This window comes from Oncorhynchus masou, unplaced genomic scaffold, assembly GCF_036934945.1.
Source record: "Oncorhynchus masou masou isolate Uvic2021 unplaced genomic scaffold, UVic_Omas_1.1 unplaced_scaffold_1043, whole genome shotgun sequence".
NCBI classification, from domain to species: Eukaryota; Metazoa; Chordata; class Actinopteri; order Salmoniformes; family Salmonidae; genus Oncorhynchus; species Oncorhynchus masou.
The window spans coordinates 83,378-101,004 of NW_027000132.1; the positions used below are offsets into that span (position 1 = coordinate 83,378).

The 17,627-nt window shown below is 39.2% G+C and overlaps 1 protein-coding gene and 1 long non-coding RNA gene across 3 annotated transcripts; both read right to left on the reverse strand.

Annotated features, from left to right (window-relative positions):
- Positions 1-7,009: 7,009 nt before the first annotated feature.
- LOC135528823 (B-cell receptor CD22-like) lies at positions 7,010-9,614 on the reverse strand. Its single transcript, XM_064957879.1, has 5 exons — positions 9,041-9,614; positions 8,623-8,889; positions 7,488-7,751; positions 7,122-7,385; positions 7,010-7,014 (listed from the first exon to the last, which is right to left on the reverse strand). The coding sequence occupies exons 1-5, from the start codon at positions 9,114-9,116 to the stop codon at positions 7,010-7,012; spliced, it is 876 nt and encodes a 291-aa protein (XP_064813951.1). The 5' UTR covers positions 9,117-9,614.
- Positions 9,615-9,925: 311 nt separating this feature from the next.
- Positions 9,926-16,510, reverse strand: LOC135528830 (uncharacterized). Of its 2 annotated transcripts, none has more exons than XR_010453588.1 (4): positions 16,368-16,510; positions 10,922-10,999; positions 10,295-10,639; positions 9,926-10,110 (listed from the first exon to the last, which is right to left on the reverse strand). It is a non-coding gene; the product is annotated as an uncharacterized LOC135528830 (long non-coding RNA). The 2 variants fall into 2 exon arrangements; XR_010453587.1 differs by lacking the exon at positions 16,368-16,510 and adding an exon at positions 11,599-11,673.
- Between the last annotated feature and the right edge of the window lie 1,117 nt (positions 16,511-17,627).

Genomic DNA, 17,627 nt, shown 5'->3' on the forward strand with positions numbered 1-17,627 from the left:
ACTCCTCCTGAGACACCCTCGGGGAGGAGAAAGGGTTGCATATCCCACTCCTCCTGAGACACCCTCGGGGAGGGGTTGCAGAACACCCTCGGGGAGGGAAAGGGTTGCATATCCCACTCCTCCTGAGACACCCTCGGGGAGGAGAAAGGGTTGCATATCCCACTCCTCCTGAGACACCCCACTCCTCCTGGGGGGAGGAGAAAGGGTTGCATATTCAACTGTTTCACTGTTAGAAAATGGACAAGAACAAAGATGGTGTGGTCACCACTGAGGAATTTCTGGACAGGGTGCCCATATTTAGCCCCACAGCCTCCACCCCCGTGCTCTCCTCTATCCCCAATCACAGACTCATTAGGGCTGTCAGGTGGGTAAAACGTACCCCTCCATGGATCTCCACTCTCCCATCCGTCCCTAGCCCCCCCCCCAAAAAAAAAGAGACTCCTACCCGGGTAGATCTTTACAACAGTTTGGTGGGCAATAGGTACACCTCCATGGGTCTCCACTCTCTCATCCATCTTTAGCCCATCTCTGCCCCCCCAAATAGACACCCCTACCTGGGAAGGTCAGACAACAGTTAGGGGCTCAAGAGCCACGCCATGTTGGAGACCATATCACTCATTCTATATGACATCACATTCTCACTAAACAATGATGTAATTTATTCTCTAACTACTAGTTGGACAAAATGAGACTGTGAGGAACCCTACAGGACGATCCAGGATTCCAACAGAGAAGACGACATAGGGAAATGTATGTTTTAGATCTGTAAGAGTTCATTTGGAAGAGGGGACTCCTAACACCCATATCTGCTTTTGGTTAGGTTATAATGATGGTAGAACTCTTTCCATGTTCTAAAAATAATGTGTGCATTGCATGCTTATGTTTCACGTGTTAGTCATCAGTTATCTTGCTTCCATCTTTCTTCCTGTAACCTGCTGAACATAGTACGTCCAGCTGTCATAAATGTATGTATGGTCTTGGTTAATGTACTCTTTCTAAAATAGAGTATAGTCTGAGTGTCATATGGCCTGGGTTTCATCTTCTCTTAATGTGCATGTCCTTGCTATTTCAGCCTGGCAACCAGACCTATTTAATGCTCAGCTCTCTCCTTAATGGTTCACTCCAACATGCCCCAGGTTATTAGTGAGTTAATTGTTGCATGATTTAATTCAATCACGTAATCAATTAAACGTTAGGTAATCTATTTGATAAAATAACATGTCATCACATGAATGACAGTCAGACACTACAAAGTGAAAAGAAACGTTGCATCGGAACATTGAGGCAAAATATTACCATAACTTTGTCATAAAACCAATAACAAATGTATATGAAAATATCAAATAAACATATATTATGTGTATCATCTGTAATGGAATAATACAGTACTGTATAATGTAATAGAATATAAACAGTACTGTATACTGTCATAGTACTACTGTATAATGTAATAGTACAGTACTGTATACTGTAATAGAATATAAACAGTACTGTATAATGTAATAGAATAGTCCAGGACTGTATAATGTAATATAATAGTACAGGACTGTATAATGTAATATAATAGAAACAGTACTGTATAATGTAATATAATAGTACAGTACTGTATAATGTAATAGAATAGTACAGTACTGTATAATGTAATAGAATAGTACAGTACTGTATAATGTAATATAATAGTACAGGACTGTATAATGTAATAGAATAGTACAGTACTGTAGAATGTAATAGAATAGAACCGTACTGTATAATGTAATAGAATAGTTCAGTACTGTAGAATGTAACAGAATGGTTCAGTGCTGTAGAATGTAACAGAATGGTTCCGTACTGTAGAATGTAATAGAATAGTACAGTACTGTAGAATGTAATAGAATAGTTCAGTACTGTAGAATGTAACAGAATATTACTGTAGAATGTAATAGAATAGTTCAGTACTGTAGAATGGAATAGAATATTACTGTAGAATGTAATAGAATAGTACAGTACTGTAGAATGTAACAGAATGGTTCAGTACTGTAGAATGTAACAGAATTGTTCAGTACTGTAGAATGTAACAGAATAGTACAGTACTGTAGAATGTAATAGAATAGTACAGTACTGTAGAATGTAACAGAATGGTTCAGTACTGTAGAATGTAATAGAATGGTTCAGTACTGTAGAATGTAACAGAATAGTTCAGTACTGTAGAATGTAATAGAATAATACAGTACTGTAGAATGTAATAGAATAATACAGTACTGTAGAATGTAATAGAATAATACAGTACTGTAGAATGTAATAGAATAGTTCAGTACTGTAGAATGTAACAGAATGGTTCAGTACTGTAGAATGTAATAGAATAGTTCAGTACTGTAGAATGTAACAGAATGGTTCAGTACTGTAGAATGTAATAGAATAGTTCAGTACTGTAGAATGTAACAGAATTGTTCAGTACTGTAGAATGGAATAGAATATTACTGTAGAATGTAATAGAATAGTACAGTACTGTAGAATGTAACAGAATGGTTCAGTACTGTAGAATGTAATAGAATGGTTCAGTACTGTAGAATGTAACAGAATTGTTCAGTACTGTAGAATGTAACAGAATAGTACAGTACTGTAGAATGTAATAGAATAGTACAGTACTGTAGAATGTAACAGAATGGTTCAGTACTGTAGAATGTAATAGAATGGTTCAGTACTGTAGAATGTAACAGAATAGTTCAGTACTGTAGAATGTAATAGAATAATACAGTACTGTAGAATGTAATAGAATAATACAGTACTGTAGAATGTAATAGAATAATACAGTACTGTAGAATGTAATAGAATAGTTCAGTACTGTAGAATGTAACAGAATGGTTCAGTACTGTAGAATGTAACAGAATGGTTCAGTACTGTAGAATGTAATAGAATAGTTCAGTACTGTAGAATGTAACAGAATGGTTCAGTACTGTAGAATGTAATAGAATAGTTCAGTACTGTAGAATGTAACAGAATTGTTCAGTACTGTAGAATGTAACAGAATAGTACAGTACTGTAGAATGTAATAGAATAGTTCAGTACTGTAGAATGTAACAGAATGGTTCAGTACTGTAGAATGTAATAGAATAATACAGTACTGTAGAATGTAACAGAATGGTACTGTAGAATATAAGTATTGTTCCTGTGAGCGAACATCAAGAAGAAATTAAAACATATATTTATAATGTTCTCAGCCTTCATATAAAATATAACTGGACATCGAGGCTGTTTCAGAAATACAAAGCAAAGTTATTGTGTTCAGATTCTGTTCCATGTTACTTAAAACATGAGAGGAAAAATATTTAACATAAAAATGATTTACAAGGTTCTGTATATTATTCTGTATAATGAAAAGTGCTTGACAAATGTAATTTATTATGATTATTATCTTATTCATCATAGTTTAAAAGGCTAAACTGACTCTAGATCAGCAGTCCAGTGTGAATACAGTAGTCCTGTGGCTCAGTTGGTACAGCATGGTGAATGGGTCCCAATGGGACCACCGGCATGAAAGATGTATCCACACATAATAAGTCACTTTGGTTAAAAGTGTTTCTAAATGGCGTATCTTATGATGGAATAATATCACTTAGTTGGACTATACAGGTCCAGATATACAGGGTTTATGTCAAACTTGTGTTCAGGTCTTCTTGGTTCTGGGTTTGGTGTGTTCAGGTCCTAATGGTTCTGGGTTTGTTGTGTTCAGGTCCTATTGGTTCTGGGTTTGTTGTGTTCAGGTACTCTTGGTTCTGGGTTTGTTGTGTTCAGGTCCTCTTGGTTCTGGGTTTGTTGTGTTCAGGTCCTCTTGGTTCTGGGTTTGTTGGGTTCAGGTCCTCTTGGTTCTGGGTTTGTTGTGTTCAGGTACTCTTGGTTCTGGGTTTGGTGAGTTCATGTCTTCTTGGTTCAGGGTTTGTTGTGTTCAGGTCTTCTGGGTTTGTTGACTCTACTATAGATCTCAGAAACGTCCTCCTCAGCTGCTTGTGCTGCCGTGGGTCTGAAGAGAGAGAAACAGAAATTTAACAGAGTCTGCATCCCCTAAAAACCTTCATATACTCGTTTTAGTGCATTACTTTGACCAAGGCCTATATGGCTCTGGTGAAAAGTAGTGCACTAAATTGGGAATAGGGTTCCATTTGGAACACAGAACAGTTCCTCAAAACCACCACTCTCTCATTAATTGTTGGGTTTGTAAGGAAATGCCATTACTAGTGGCCACTAGGGGTCAACTCTTTCTCTTATTAATGACGTTATGGTCTTCTCGTCCAATAAGCAGCGGCATATGAATGAGCTGTAATCAAGAATAAAGCTTGTTTACAAACAAATCTAGAAACATATGTAACTGGAATGTTATAGGAGGGTCAGATTTTCTTTGGGCGAATTCACTCGTTTTTGAGAAACTATCCCCAACCATCTATTCACTTCCTCATCCTCGTTGTTCAGGAAGTGGGCTCCAAAAACACCCCCCCCCCCAAAAAAAAACTCTAAGTAGTCTATAGTGATGCATTTCTTCAGATGTTGTACACATAAAATGTGTCTTTCTGAACTTAATCTGTAACGTTATGTTCCATGTTGTTGAGACTTGAACGATGCTTCTGGTCCGTTCTAGCAGCCTGATACATGGAGAATAGAACAGTTGGACGGAGAAACAGCAGGAGTCACACAAAACGGAATATACCGTTGTGGATACAGTTCAGAATGACACAATGTCATGTGTACAACTGCAACATCTGAAGACCTGCATCACTATACTGAGATATTTCTGTTTCTAAAAGGATGGATTTGGGTGTTTTTGGAGCATTTGTTCATGTTTTTTCAGAGCCTCCGTACTGCACTACGAGGATGAGGAAGTGAATTGCTGGTTTCCCTAAAACAAGTGAAATTGCAAAAAAAGGTGTCTGGACCCTTCTGGAACATGGCATTTAGATAAAAAATAAAAATTTGGTTGTAAAAAAGCATATTTCTCCTTTAATGTGGTGTATTCACAATGCTCTATAATTGGCTCTATGTTGTTTTAATGTGGTGTATTCACAATGCTCTATAATTGGCTCTATGTTGTTTTAATGTGGTGTATTCACAATGCTCTATAATTGGCTCTATGTTGTTTTAATGTGGTGTATTCACAATGCTCTATAATTGGCTCTATGTTGTTTTAATGTGGTGTATTCACAATGCTCTATAATTGGCTCTATGTTGTTTTAATGTGGTGTATTCACAATGCTCTATAATTGGCTCTATGTTGTTTTAATGTGGTGTATTCACAATGCTCTATAATTGGCTCTATGTTGTTTTAATGTGGTGTATTCACAATGCTCCAGACATGTCTCTATGTTGTTTTAATGTGGTGTATTCACAATGCTCCAGAAATGTCTCTATGTTATTTTAATGTGGTGTATTCACAATGCTCTATAATTGGCTCTATGTTGTTTTAATGTGGTGTATTCACAATGCTCCAGACATGTCTCTATGTTGTTTTAATGTGGTGTATTCACAATGCTCTATAATTGGCTCTATGTTGTTTTAATGTGGTGTATTCACAATGCTCTATAATTGGCTCTATGTTGTTTTAATGTGGTGTATTCACAATGCTCCAGAAATGTCTCTATGTTATTTTAATGTGGTGTATTCACAATGCTCTATAATTGGCTCTATGTTGTTTTAATGTGGTGTATTCACAATGCTCTATAATTGGCTCTATGTTGTTTTAATGTGGTGTATTCACAATGCTCTATAATTGGCTCTATGTTGTTTTAATGTGGTGTATTCACAATGCTCTATAATTGGCTCTATGTTGTTTTAATGTGGTGTATTCACAATGCTCTATAATTGGCTCTATGTTGTTTTAATGTGGTGTATTCACAATGCTCTATAATTGGCTCTATGTTGTTTTAATGTGGTGTATTCACAATGCTCCAGAAATGTCTCTATGTTATTTTAATGTGGTGTATTCACAATGCTCCAGACATGTCTCTATGTTATTTTAATGTGGTGTATTCACAATGCTCTATAATTGGCTCTATGTTGTTTTAATGTGGTGTATTCACAATGCTCCAGAAATGTCTCTATGTTATTGTAATGGCAGACTATGCTCACCGGGTGGCAGCACTGGGGAGGTTGAATTTCACAGCATCGTACTGGACATCCTGTTTCTGGGGTTTACACAGCTGGACGGTGGAGTACAGAGGCACTTCCTGGTTTTTGGAGTGAGAGAAGTGGACTCTGGCATAGTGAACATCATCCTGGTCGACTGTGGCTGCTGTCTGTGCTGCAGTAGAGGCTGTGGACATGCTTGAGACGTTTTCATACACTGGACTAGAGTCTCCCTGGTGGGAAGAGGACAGACAACATGATGAGTAGAAATGTTCCACAAAGCAATTCACATAATCTGTTTCCAACAGACTCACCTGTACATTCTCTGATTCTAACAGACTCACCTGTACATTCTCTGATTCCAGCAGACTCACCTGTACATTCTCTGATTCCAACAGACTCACCTGTACATTCTCTGATTCCAACAGACTCACCTGTACATTCTCTGATTCCAACAGACTCACCTGTACATTCTCTGATTCCAACAGACTCACCTGTACATTCTCTGATTCCAACAGACTCACCTGTACATTCTCTGATTCCAACAGACTCACCTGTACATTCTCTGTTTCCAACAGACTCACCTGTACATTCTCTGATTCCAGCAGACTCACCTGTACATTTTCTGATGTGTCTCTTGTGTCAGAGGTGGATTTGGAGGCCTTCTTCCTGGTTTACACATTAATTAATACATTTATTATTGAACGAATCAATGAACAAAGTAATTTAATAAAAAAGAGTTGGAGTGAAATAATCTTTAAAAGAATCTCTCACCTGAACCACATGAGTCCAGAGAGACAGAGGATGAGAACCAGAACAACCACTGTGATTCCTACAGCTGCAGTCAGAACTGAGGTCTGTTTCACTATAATAAAATAGGGATGATATGGGAACAACAGAACAATATTGGTTAACTGATCTAATCTGAATGTATATATAATTATAACACAAAGTATGATAAGCCAAAGTACAAATATTAATATTAGCTTGAAACATAATTTTGTGTAGAAATATATAAGCTGAAACTTCACCTGGTAAAATGATCATCAGAGCTGTAGAGTTCCTAGATCCTCTTCTATTCCAGGCCTCACAGTGGTAATGTCCACTGTCCACTGACTTGAAGTTACTGATGTTGTACATCTGTCCACATCCATTTAGAAAAGTCTCATTTTGAAAGTACCAGGTGTATTTGTCCACAGGTGGGTTGGCATCACTGCTGCAGGTCAGAGTCACTGAACTGCCCTCCACTATTTCACCAGAGGGACTGACTGACACTGAGGTGTTCTTTGGGCCATCTGGTGGACAATATGTAACAACAGTGTATTAAATAGTGTTTTACTTGTTATTGAAATATGAATTTAAATGTGATTCTCTGATTAAAGATGAGGTGAACTTACACTGAACGTCCACAAACACAGAAGAAGAGTTGAGTCGTCCATATTTATTCTCAGCCTCACAGTAATATTCTCCTCTGTCCTCAGAGATGATGTAAGTGATGCTGTAACTCTGTCCTGATGCTTTTGGTGAGGTTACGTTCTTCTTGTACCAGGTGTATTTGTCCACAGGTGGGTTGGCATCACTGCTGCAGGTCAGAGTCACTGAACTGCCCTCCACTATTTCACCAGAGGGACTGACTGACACTGAGGGGTTCTTTGGTTTATCTGATGTAAAGGAGAATTTGTCAGAGGGATATGACTAGTATATTTACCACAGTAGTATATTTACCACAGTAGTATATCTACCACAGTAGTATATTTACCACAGTAGTATATTTACCACAGTAGTATATTTACCACAGTAGTATATTTACCACAGTAGTATATTTAACACAGTAGTATATCTACCACAGTAGTATATTTACCACAGTAGTATATTTACCACAGTAGTATATTTACCACAGTAGTATATTTACCACAGTAGTATATTTAACACAGTAGTATATCTACCACAGTAGTATATTTACCACAGTAGTATATTTACCACAGTAGTATATTTACCACAGTAGTATATTTACCACAGTAGTATATTTAACACAGTAGTATATCTACCACAGTAGTATATCTACCACAGTAGTATATTTACCACAGTAGTATATTTACCACAGTAGTATATTTACCACAGTAGTATATTTACCACAGTAGTATATTTACCACAGTAGTATATTCACCACAGTAGTATATTTACCACAGTAGTATATTTACCACAGTAGTATATTTACCACAGTAGTATATTTACCACAGTAGTATATTTAACACAGTAGTATATCTACCACAGTAGTATATTTACCACAGTAGTATATTCACCACAGTAGTATATTTACCACAGTAGTATATTTACCACAGTAGTATATTTACAAATGACATGTCATGTCAAAAATAAATTATCTGTTTAGTTAGAGAACTATCTAAAACTCTAACTTACACAAAACGTTAACAAATACTCATTTGGAGATGATATGCTTAAGGACTACTTCATTTAATTATAATTGTTTTGCTACCTTCTCATTGAAACACTGAGCTGTACTTTACTCACATTTCACATCCATGTTGATGGTCCCAGACCTGTCTGTCCCCATCTCATTCTGGGACTCACAGTAGTACTCTCCACTGTCAGATGACTGGATGTGACTGAAGACATGCTGTGGTCCTGTCATACTCTGACAGTCACCTCCATTCTTCTTGTACCACCAGGTGTAACTCTGGACAGGTGGGTTGGCATCACTGCTGCAGGTCAGAGTCACTGAACTGCCCTCCACTATTTCACCAGAGGGACTGACTGACACTGAGGTCTTTGGTTTATCTGATGTAAAATACCAAATGTTTGTCAAAGTAATATTAATTAGTAAAAATATATATTTTTGTTCTGTAATGATTGATAAAGTAAGAGGTCTCTTTTGCCTGAATACATGATACTTGCTAAGTAGAATACTGTACTATTGTACTGTACTCACACACTGCAGGAGAGCTGAGACGGCCTTTTACAGCACAGAAGTAGCTGTCTGCATCCTCACTGCGGATGGAGTACATGGGGGAGGAGACACCTTGTACATTCTGTCCGTTCTTGTACCAGATGTAGGTGGGGTTGTCAGTCAGAGTACAGGTGGTGCTACAGGTCAGTGTCTTCTGTCCCTCTGCAGCAGGAGTCACCTTCACCTGCAGACCTGAAACAATATGTATAAAACCACATACACCTCTGTGTTAACAGGATGGTTAATATATTTATCCTGTAATTCAATATGATTTACAGTTGTATCATACAGTGTAGTATTACCTGTGACAGACAGAGTTGTTCCTGGGAAACTATGACCCCATTCAATGTTGTCTGCTTTAAAAGTGAAGCGATACTCAGCTGAGTCGTCCTCTCTCAGATCTGTGATTCTCAGGGTGGAGGGACCTTCATATCTCCATCTCTCTTTGTCAGAGTACTTCACACGACCTGCATACCCTGGGTCTGTGGTTAGGTCTTCAGGGGTCGACTTATCACTTCTAAACCAGAATGATGATGTGGTGGAATAATAACCAACAGTACAGGATATGTCCACTGTTGACCACTTCAAGACACAGATTCTCCTCTTGGTGTAAGTCAGTCTGTTGCATCTCTGACCCTGAACACCTGAATCACAATGACATGAGGGCATTACTTATACATTTACACAGTAGAATCATGAGCTGCAGTAATCCAGAATAGTTATGCCATCCAGTATTGTGTTGCAGTTTGGTTAGATAACTGTGAGGACTGTTTAGCAGACAGAAATTTCTACTTGAAAAGTTCTACTAAAACCTGAGTTAAATCCACACTCACACACTGCAGGAGAGTGGAGATCCTCATGGCCTTTTACAGCACAGGAGTAACTGTTTGCATCACTAAAGTAGTTTGAGTACATGCTGGAGGTGTCCTCCTTTACTTTGTGTCCGTTCTTGTACCAGATGTAGGTGGGGTTGTCAGTCAGAGTACAGGTGGTGATACAGGTCAGTGTCACCCAATTTGACCAAGTTTTAGAAATTACCTTCACCTGCAGAGCTGGAGTAGATCACAGCTATTAAACCCTGAATCACTTATTGTCTTGTTTAATCACATGATGCAAGACATTCTCAAACTCATTTCATTCTCAAATCTGTTTCATATATACAAATCCAATTTCGAGACCTAAATGGACAGTAGATATTAATTCAACAGACTAGCAGCATAAAGCATGTAACTGTACCTGTTACAGACAGAGTGACTCCAGGACTTCCAGAATATTTCCCTCTGGTCTGATCTGTTAGTAATCTGAACCAATACGAAGCTGAGTCTCTCTCTCTCAGGTCTGTGATTCTCAGGGTACAGTCTTTCTTCTTATCCCCATGATACTCCAGACGACCTGCATACTCTGGGTCCTGACCTAGATCTTTAGGTTCTACACCAGTCCCCCATTTAGTGAACCAGAAGGTTGTTGTGACTGTACCACTGGGATATGTGTAAGAGCAGAACAAATCCACTGACGACCCCTTCAAGGTACAGATACTCTGAGTGGTGTATTTCACACTCCAGCCATCCTGACCCAGTACCACTGAAACACAGTTAGACAACACAATGGTATCAGAATGAGAACGAGGTCCATTGGCTCACACTGACTGTAGGGTTTGTTCACATTTTGTTGCCATAGTTCCTGAGTTGAGTGTGAATGGAAACCACAGATAAGCATCACTCAGTGAGGTGTGAAAGATAACTATTTAAAGTGAAGTGGAGACTCCTAACAGAACACACCAGAATAACATTATGATTCTTATCCTTTTAGAAATGTCTGTAGATTGATAAACAGAGCAACTAAAAGATAAGAATGAGACCATACCTGCTACAGACCAGAGAAAGACAACCAACACACTTTCTGCTGTTCTCAAGGCCATTGTTGCATCTCCCACCCTGCAGTCTGAGAAACATAAACAACAACTCACTCTATAGCTGGTGAATAACTACATACAAACCATCAGGGGGGCAGCAGGTAGGGCTCTAGTCAAAAGTAGTGCACTCTATAGTGAATATGGTGTCATTTGGGATGCAGGTATAACAACACATCATCATCACAGCCTTGGGTGGATGGTGTGTAAATCACATTCTTCATAATAGTTTGGTAATATGGTGTGTCAGTGGTATCAGCAGGTAGTCTAGCAGTTAAGAACGTTGGGCCAGTAACTGAAACATTACTGGTTCAAATCCCTGACCTGGCAAGGTGGAAACCTCTGCCAATTTGAGCAAGGCATTTACCACCAGCTTGAATGACACCTCCTATCCCCAAGCTGTGAGGATAAACAACAAGTCACACACACCTTTTATATCATCATTATATGATAGTGTCTGTATTCACAAAGAGTCTCAGAGAAGGATCTAGCATTAGTTTTCCATTTAGATCATAATTATATGGACCAGGAGGACCTGATCCTAGATCAGCTCTCCATGTCTGAGACCCTTGAGGAGATGACTTATGGCTAAAAACAAAAAACTATATTTCAAGATATCAAGAGTACTTACAGACTGAAGGGGAGAGGTCTTGTACAGTGAGTTAACTGACTGGTATTGAGTGGGAACTGCTGGTAAGTGTGTGTTCTGTGGTTGATACATATTTATAATAGTCAGAACACAAGTAGCTGATGCAGAACAGTCCTTTCCTTCCTCTTTAAGACATTAACATGCATGAGGACCAGAACAGCATGTCAGAGAACGGAGGTTACTGTATTAGAGAGGGTCCTACATTTCTATAATTGACAAAATGTCTCCCATTTGCACTTTCAATAAATACAGAACCATGTTAACAATATGTTGACTATTCTATATGGAATGTTTATAATATCTTAGAATGTGTTGTCTTGTCCCTCTGAGTTCTACTTGGAACAGGTCAAAGTTCCATTTACATTTGGACAGTTCCATGATGTCATTCATTCTATTCTACAAACACATTCAATTAATCAGATAGAATGTTGAAACACAACATTGGCTACTTGACAAAGTCACATTTAATCACCCAAACACTGATGTCTGTAGTAGTACAATATGCCACTGTCATTTCTTTACACTGATTGCGTCCCAAATAGTGCACTTCCTTTGACCAGAGCCCTATGGGTATGGTATGACCGTGTGTGTTTACATGCCCTCTCAACTTGATTGGCCTGCAGCCCTGTCAATCACCCTTTGCACCGCTGTTCATCCAACCAATCAGGGTGCTTGGATGTGCTGCAGGACACCGCCTCCCCTCACCTTCAGTTAGTGCACGACATGGTCAGTCTTGAGAAGAAGTGTTGTGTTGCTGATAGACTTTTGACATGCAGTTCCTTACTGCAGTGTGAGACCAGCGAATATAACCACACAATAATATAAAACATCTTCAAATGGAAACAGATGTGTCTGCATGTATGTGGTGGTGGTGACCATCAAGAGTAGAGAGACGGGCCTCAACACCATGTTCTAACCAGACAGCACTATAGTGGGCAGAACCTAAACCACTCAGCATTAAGTACGCAGCAGGTCTCGGCATATCCAGCTTACCGCTCAGACGAGATCCAGCTGTTACACATGTAAAAACGGTCTGGATGACCTCTACTAATCCCTAGGTACTGACTCAGGAATGTGTGAAGGACCACAGGGACGTCAAAGGGTGTTATTGTGACCACAACAAGGCCCTCCGGTTCACTTTGGGTTCTTATACAACAGGATTTCTAGGAGGAGAGAGATACATGAAAATATAACTAAACCTTCTCTCCAGCTGCTTCTTATCCGTTGTGCTTTTTGTCCCTTCCTGCCTCCCGTCCAGGATGAGAACAATCAGAAGTCCATGCATCTGTTCAACATCGTCACTTAGTGATACTTCCTGTGGGTGTGGCCTATCAGAAGGGACGCCCATATTTACCCCCACCCCATGTTCTATCCCATAATCAGACTCAATGGGACTGTCAGGGGGGTAAACCTCTCCATTGGATCTTCACCCTCCCATCCACCCCTAACTCCTCCTTCCTACCTGGGAAAGTATGACACTAGTTAGGGGGTCAAGAAACATATGGCATTACATTCTCACTAAACAATGATGTATTCTATTCTCTAACTACTATTTGGACAAAATGGTGGATATTCATCTTTGGACAAAGGCTTTAAATCAAAAAATAATCTGAACTTGTTAACTGTGAGATGCAATATTATCAATCATCGAACATTCCGGTATGTTCCATCTTTGTGTTCCGGAGTGGAATTCCCTCGCTGGTGCAGCTACCTTCAACACTCCAAACATCCATGATGTCATACTGTGTCTGCATGATGTGTTTTAAAATGGCAATACATCATATTTCATGTAACTGGACATTGCTCCTTCTGAAAGTGTCTGTGTTTATTTTGTACTGACATGATGATGTTGAAGGTGAATAAAACACTATTGTTCTACAAACCAATGTAAATGTATTATTTGTAGTTACTATATGTACTGTAAAGTACAAGAGGTGAGATGTTGAAAGCTTTCCGTTTTCTCTCCACAGAAGATACTGTTATAACAAGGTGAAAACAATGACAATTAAGTTTATTCTGAAAGGTTAATTACAAAAAATATCACACTTCATACATGATTATTTTAAGCGATAAGAAACGTTGCATCAAGCAGAACTCTTTCCTGGACATTGAGGCAAAATTGTGCCTTAACTTTGTCATAAAAACTTTTTTTTTAAATCACACAAACTTATATTATGTGTATCATGTTACAGGACCATATGAAGTAATACATTCATTCATATTTAGTCTCACAAGTCTGATGATTCTTTCAGACAGATACTAAATAATAGTTATGTAGAATATAACTGAACCTCCAGGCTGCCTAATTCAGATATAAAACGTTTTGGTCAAAAGTTCTTATTATCAGATTCCGAGTTTGCTGTAACTTAAAAAATATTAGAAAAAAATAGTTATTCAATATTTACAAGGTTAATTTCTTATTGATCATAGATGTAAAGGCAAAACTGACCCTAGATACGCACTCCTACTCTAAGTGTGAATAGAGTAGTTCTGTGTGACTCAGTTTGTACAGAATGGCTCATGGGTTCCATTCCTGCTGGGACTTCCCATATGAAGGATTTATGCACCCATGACTGTAATGACTGAGTGAATGACTTTGGATAGAAGTGTCTGCTAGATGGTATATATTAGGTTTACGGAGTCTGAATCAAAGTCTAGAGAGCTGGTTGTTATGGATGTAGAAAAGTTAAACCACAAATCCTCCACAGTATAGATGTCAACCCTACTCCCTATCAGTCTGGTCCTAGAAGACTGACCATCACATTCAATGATAGCTCCTATCACCAAGCTGTGAGGCTAAACAGCAAGTGACTCACACACACACAAGTACAGACACTATCTGTAGGGGAAGGTACATAAGGCCCATTGAGTCTACATCAAAGTCTCGAGAGCTGGCTGTTATGGACGTAGAAATGTTCAAACACACATCCTACACAGTATAGATGTCAACACTTCTCCCTACCCTGGTTAACAGGGAGGTGATGCTGAGTCAGTTCATCTGAACCAACAACACTTACTGGCAGTGCAGAGAAACAAGAAGTATCCTACTGTAAGTATGAGTTCTGTGGTTGACACCTTTCAAAAGTAGCCCAGTCAGGATGTTAAGACATTAACGTGCATAAACAACATGTCAGAAAATAGTTGCATTTGTATATTTGAGGAGTGGGCCTAGATTTTATAAAGAGGCTAAATATGACCCATTCCCATCACTCCTCATCAGCTGCCTCAAAGTGGTACTGAAGGTTCCAGTGTTCTAGACTAGAGCTCCTCCTACTGGTATCTCAACATTACTGCAGCCTCCAGTCCTCATATTATGTCCTCATTCCTTTGGCAGTAATAGGAATAAAATTAATGGATAGTGTTCCATTCATTCCAGCCATTACAATGAGTCCATCCTCCCATATCTCCGCCCACCAGCCTCCTCTGTTGTACAGTACTTTTAGTAGCTTTAGCTAGCAGATAATTCAATGAACATCACCATAGCCTGCTGTATTGACTGTGTCATGTATTGTAGTCTGCTGTCCATAAATTATGCAGTTTAGTCGACTCAACAATCCAAATCAATATACAGTCCTGTGTGCATATATTTTACATATTGGTGGTCCTGGTAACCAAACCCATAACGTTGCAGGTGCCATGTTCTACCAACTGAGTTACAAAGGAACATGTTCTGTATAGTAATGTTTCTCACTGTGTGTCATGTTAATACTACTCCTAAAGCTCTTATGAAGCATCCACTCAATCAATGTTACTCCTACTTTCACTCTTACAAAAAAGTCTCCCCAAGAATCTATTGCTCTCAGAGGCCTCAAAATAGCATCCACAAGTCTTATACTTGAAACCACGTCATTAAACTCACCACAGACGAGAAAGAGGAAATTAACTACTTTAAAATGGAGACAGCCCTCAATGGAGCTGCCCATGCTGTTTTTCTGCACTTAAAAATGCATGTAAAATATTAACCCTAAATAAATGAAACACCATCCAAATAAATTACACATAGATTCACATGCAAAGCATAATTCACACTCAAATTCTCTATGTAGGTCTACATTATGTATGTCTAGGTTAACAGACAAACAAACTGTATGTAGGTCTACATGATGTATGTCTAGGTTAACAAACACACTGTGTGTAGGTCTACATTATGTATGTCGAGGTAAACAGGCAAACAATCTGTATGTAGGTCCTGTGTGGCTCAGTCGGTAGAGCATGGTGCTTGCAACGCCAAGCGTCGTGGGTTCGCTTCCCGCTAGGGCCACCCATATGTAAAAGTAGTGGCCCCAGCCGACTTGTAAGTCGCTTTGGACAAAAGCGTCTGCTAAATGGGATATATTTTTTTTTATTTTATATTTAGGTCTACATTATGTATGGCTAGGCTAACAGACAAACAAACTGTGTGTAGGTCTACATTATGTACGTCTAGGCTAACAGACAAACAAACTGTGTGTAGGTCTACATTATGTATGTCTAGGTTAACAGACAAACACACTGTGTGTAGGTCTACATTATGTATGTCTAGGCTAACAGACAAACAAACTGTGTGTAGGTCTACATTATGTATATCTAGGTTAACAGACAAACACACAGTGTGTAGGTCTACATTATGTATATCTAGGTTAACAGACAAACAAAACAGCAGTATAAAACATTGTTATGCCCGGCAGAAGCTTAAATTGTCATGCCTGGCAGAAGTTTGATGACTAGAAACAAGTAATAATGACAAGATAGACATCACCAAGCGTACTTACAGCGTGAGGAGAGAGAGGGGAGGTGAGCTTACTGTCCAAACAGAGAATGAAACAGAATGGTGTGAGTTCTGTGGTTGACAGCAACTAGATGTACTGAGGGGCTGAAAGGTGCTGCAGAGCTGGCTTCCTGTCCTCATGATGCCTCTTCCTGGCAACCAACACGCCAGTGAAGGGCTTTAAGAACGGTGTGGACATCTTCATGAGGAGAGAGAGGGACTTTACAAGAAATGTCTGTCTGATATGTCATAGGCTACTTGTATTTCTTCATTGGTGGCTCCAATATGGAGAGTGGATAGATGGGTCCCTCCTGAGAGGATTGAGAAACACTAGTTCTGGTGGGGGTGCTGTTCATTCCCCAAACATGTTGCTAAAACTGTATTTGGGTTTTAGAACACCAGTATCCATAGCCTTTCTGAATAATGACATTACATTAACAATGATACTACATCTGATTTGATTAAACTGTATTTTATTATGAATGAATACAACTGATTGTCATAATAAAACAGTAAGTCATTTGTTCACTCAGCTCCCCCACATGCTGAGAGGATACAGACAGATTGTCTTTTTACATTGATGCTCTCAATCAATCATTATGTGCTCCTCATATTGTCACTTTAGTCAACTTGAATTGAATTAGTCCACGGAACATCATGTATAAAATCACTGAACTGAAGATACGGGCCTTGATCCAATATCCACAGCAGCACACTACTTGTTTCAGTTAAGGTGGTCTGGTGTGGATGTTAGAACACCGCATGGACACTGAGGGCGTTCCAGGCTGACTATATTGCAGTCAAGCTGTGTGCAGCAACCAATGGTTGTGTGCCACATCATTGATTGCGCAGTCAGGAATCGCAGGTTAACTGATATCTTAAACACAAACACCTATCCAGGCATTGTGAGATCTGGCAGGCGACTGTAATATAGTCTGCCTGGAACAGGCCCTATATTCATTTGCAATTGAATTCAAAATCAGCTCAGGCTGAGGGAGCAGGGAAAGGGAATCAGAGGAGCCCTCCTCTTCACTTTGATTGACACTTCACACACTCATACTGTATGTCCAGTGTTCTGTCTGTGCTGTGTGTCAGAGGACTATAAAAGTGGTGCCCCCCCAACACCCCCATTCTGTCCAAGCTTCCTGTTCCCTTTTAAGGTAGGTACACGGTCCCTATTGCTCTACCTCAATCTTCATATTCATTATTCTGGTCTTCCTCTTCCTCCTCTTCTTCTTCCCTCTGTTATATCCGGACGGTGCGA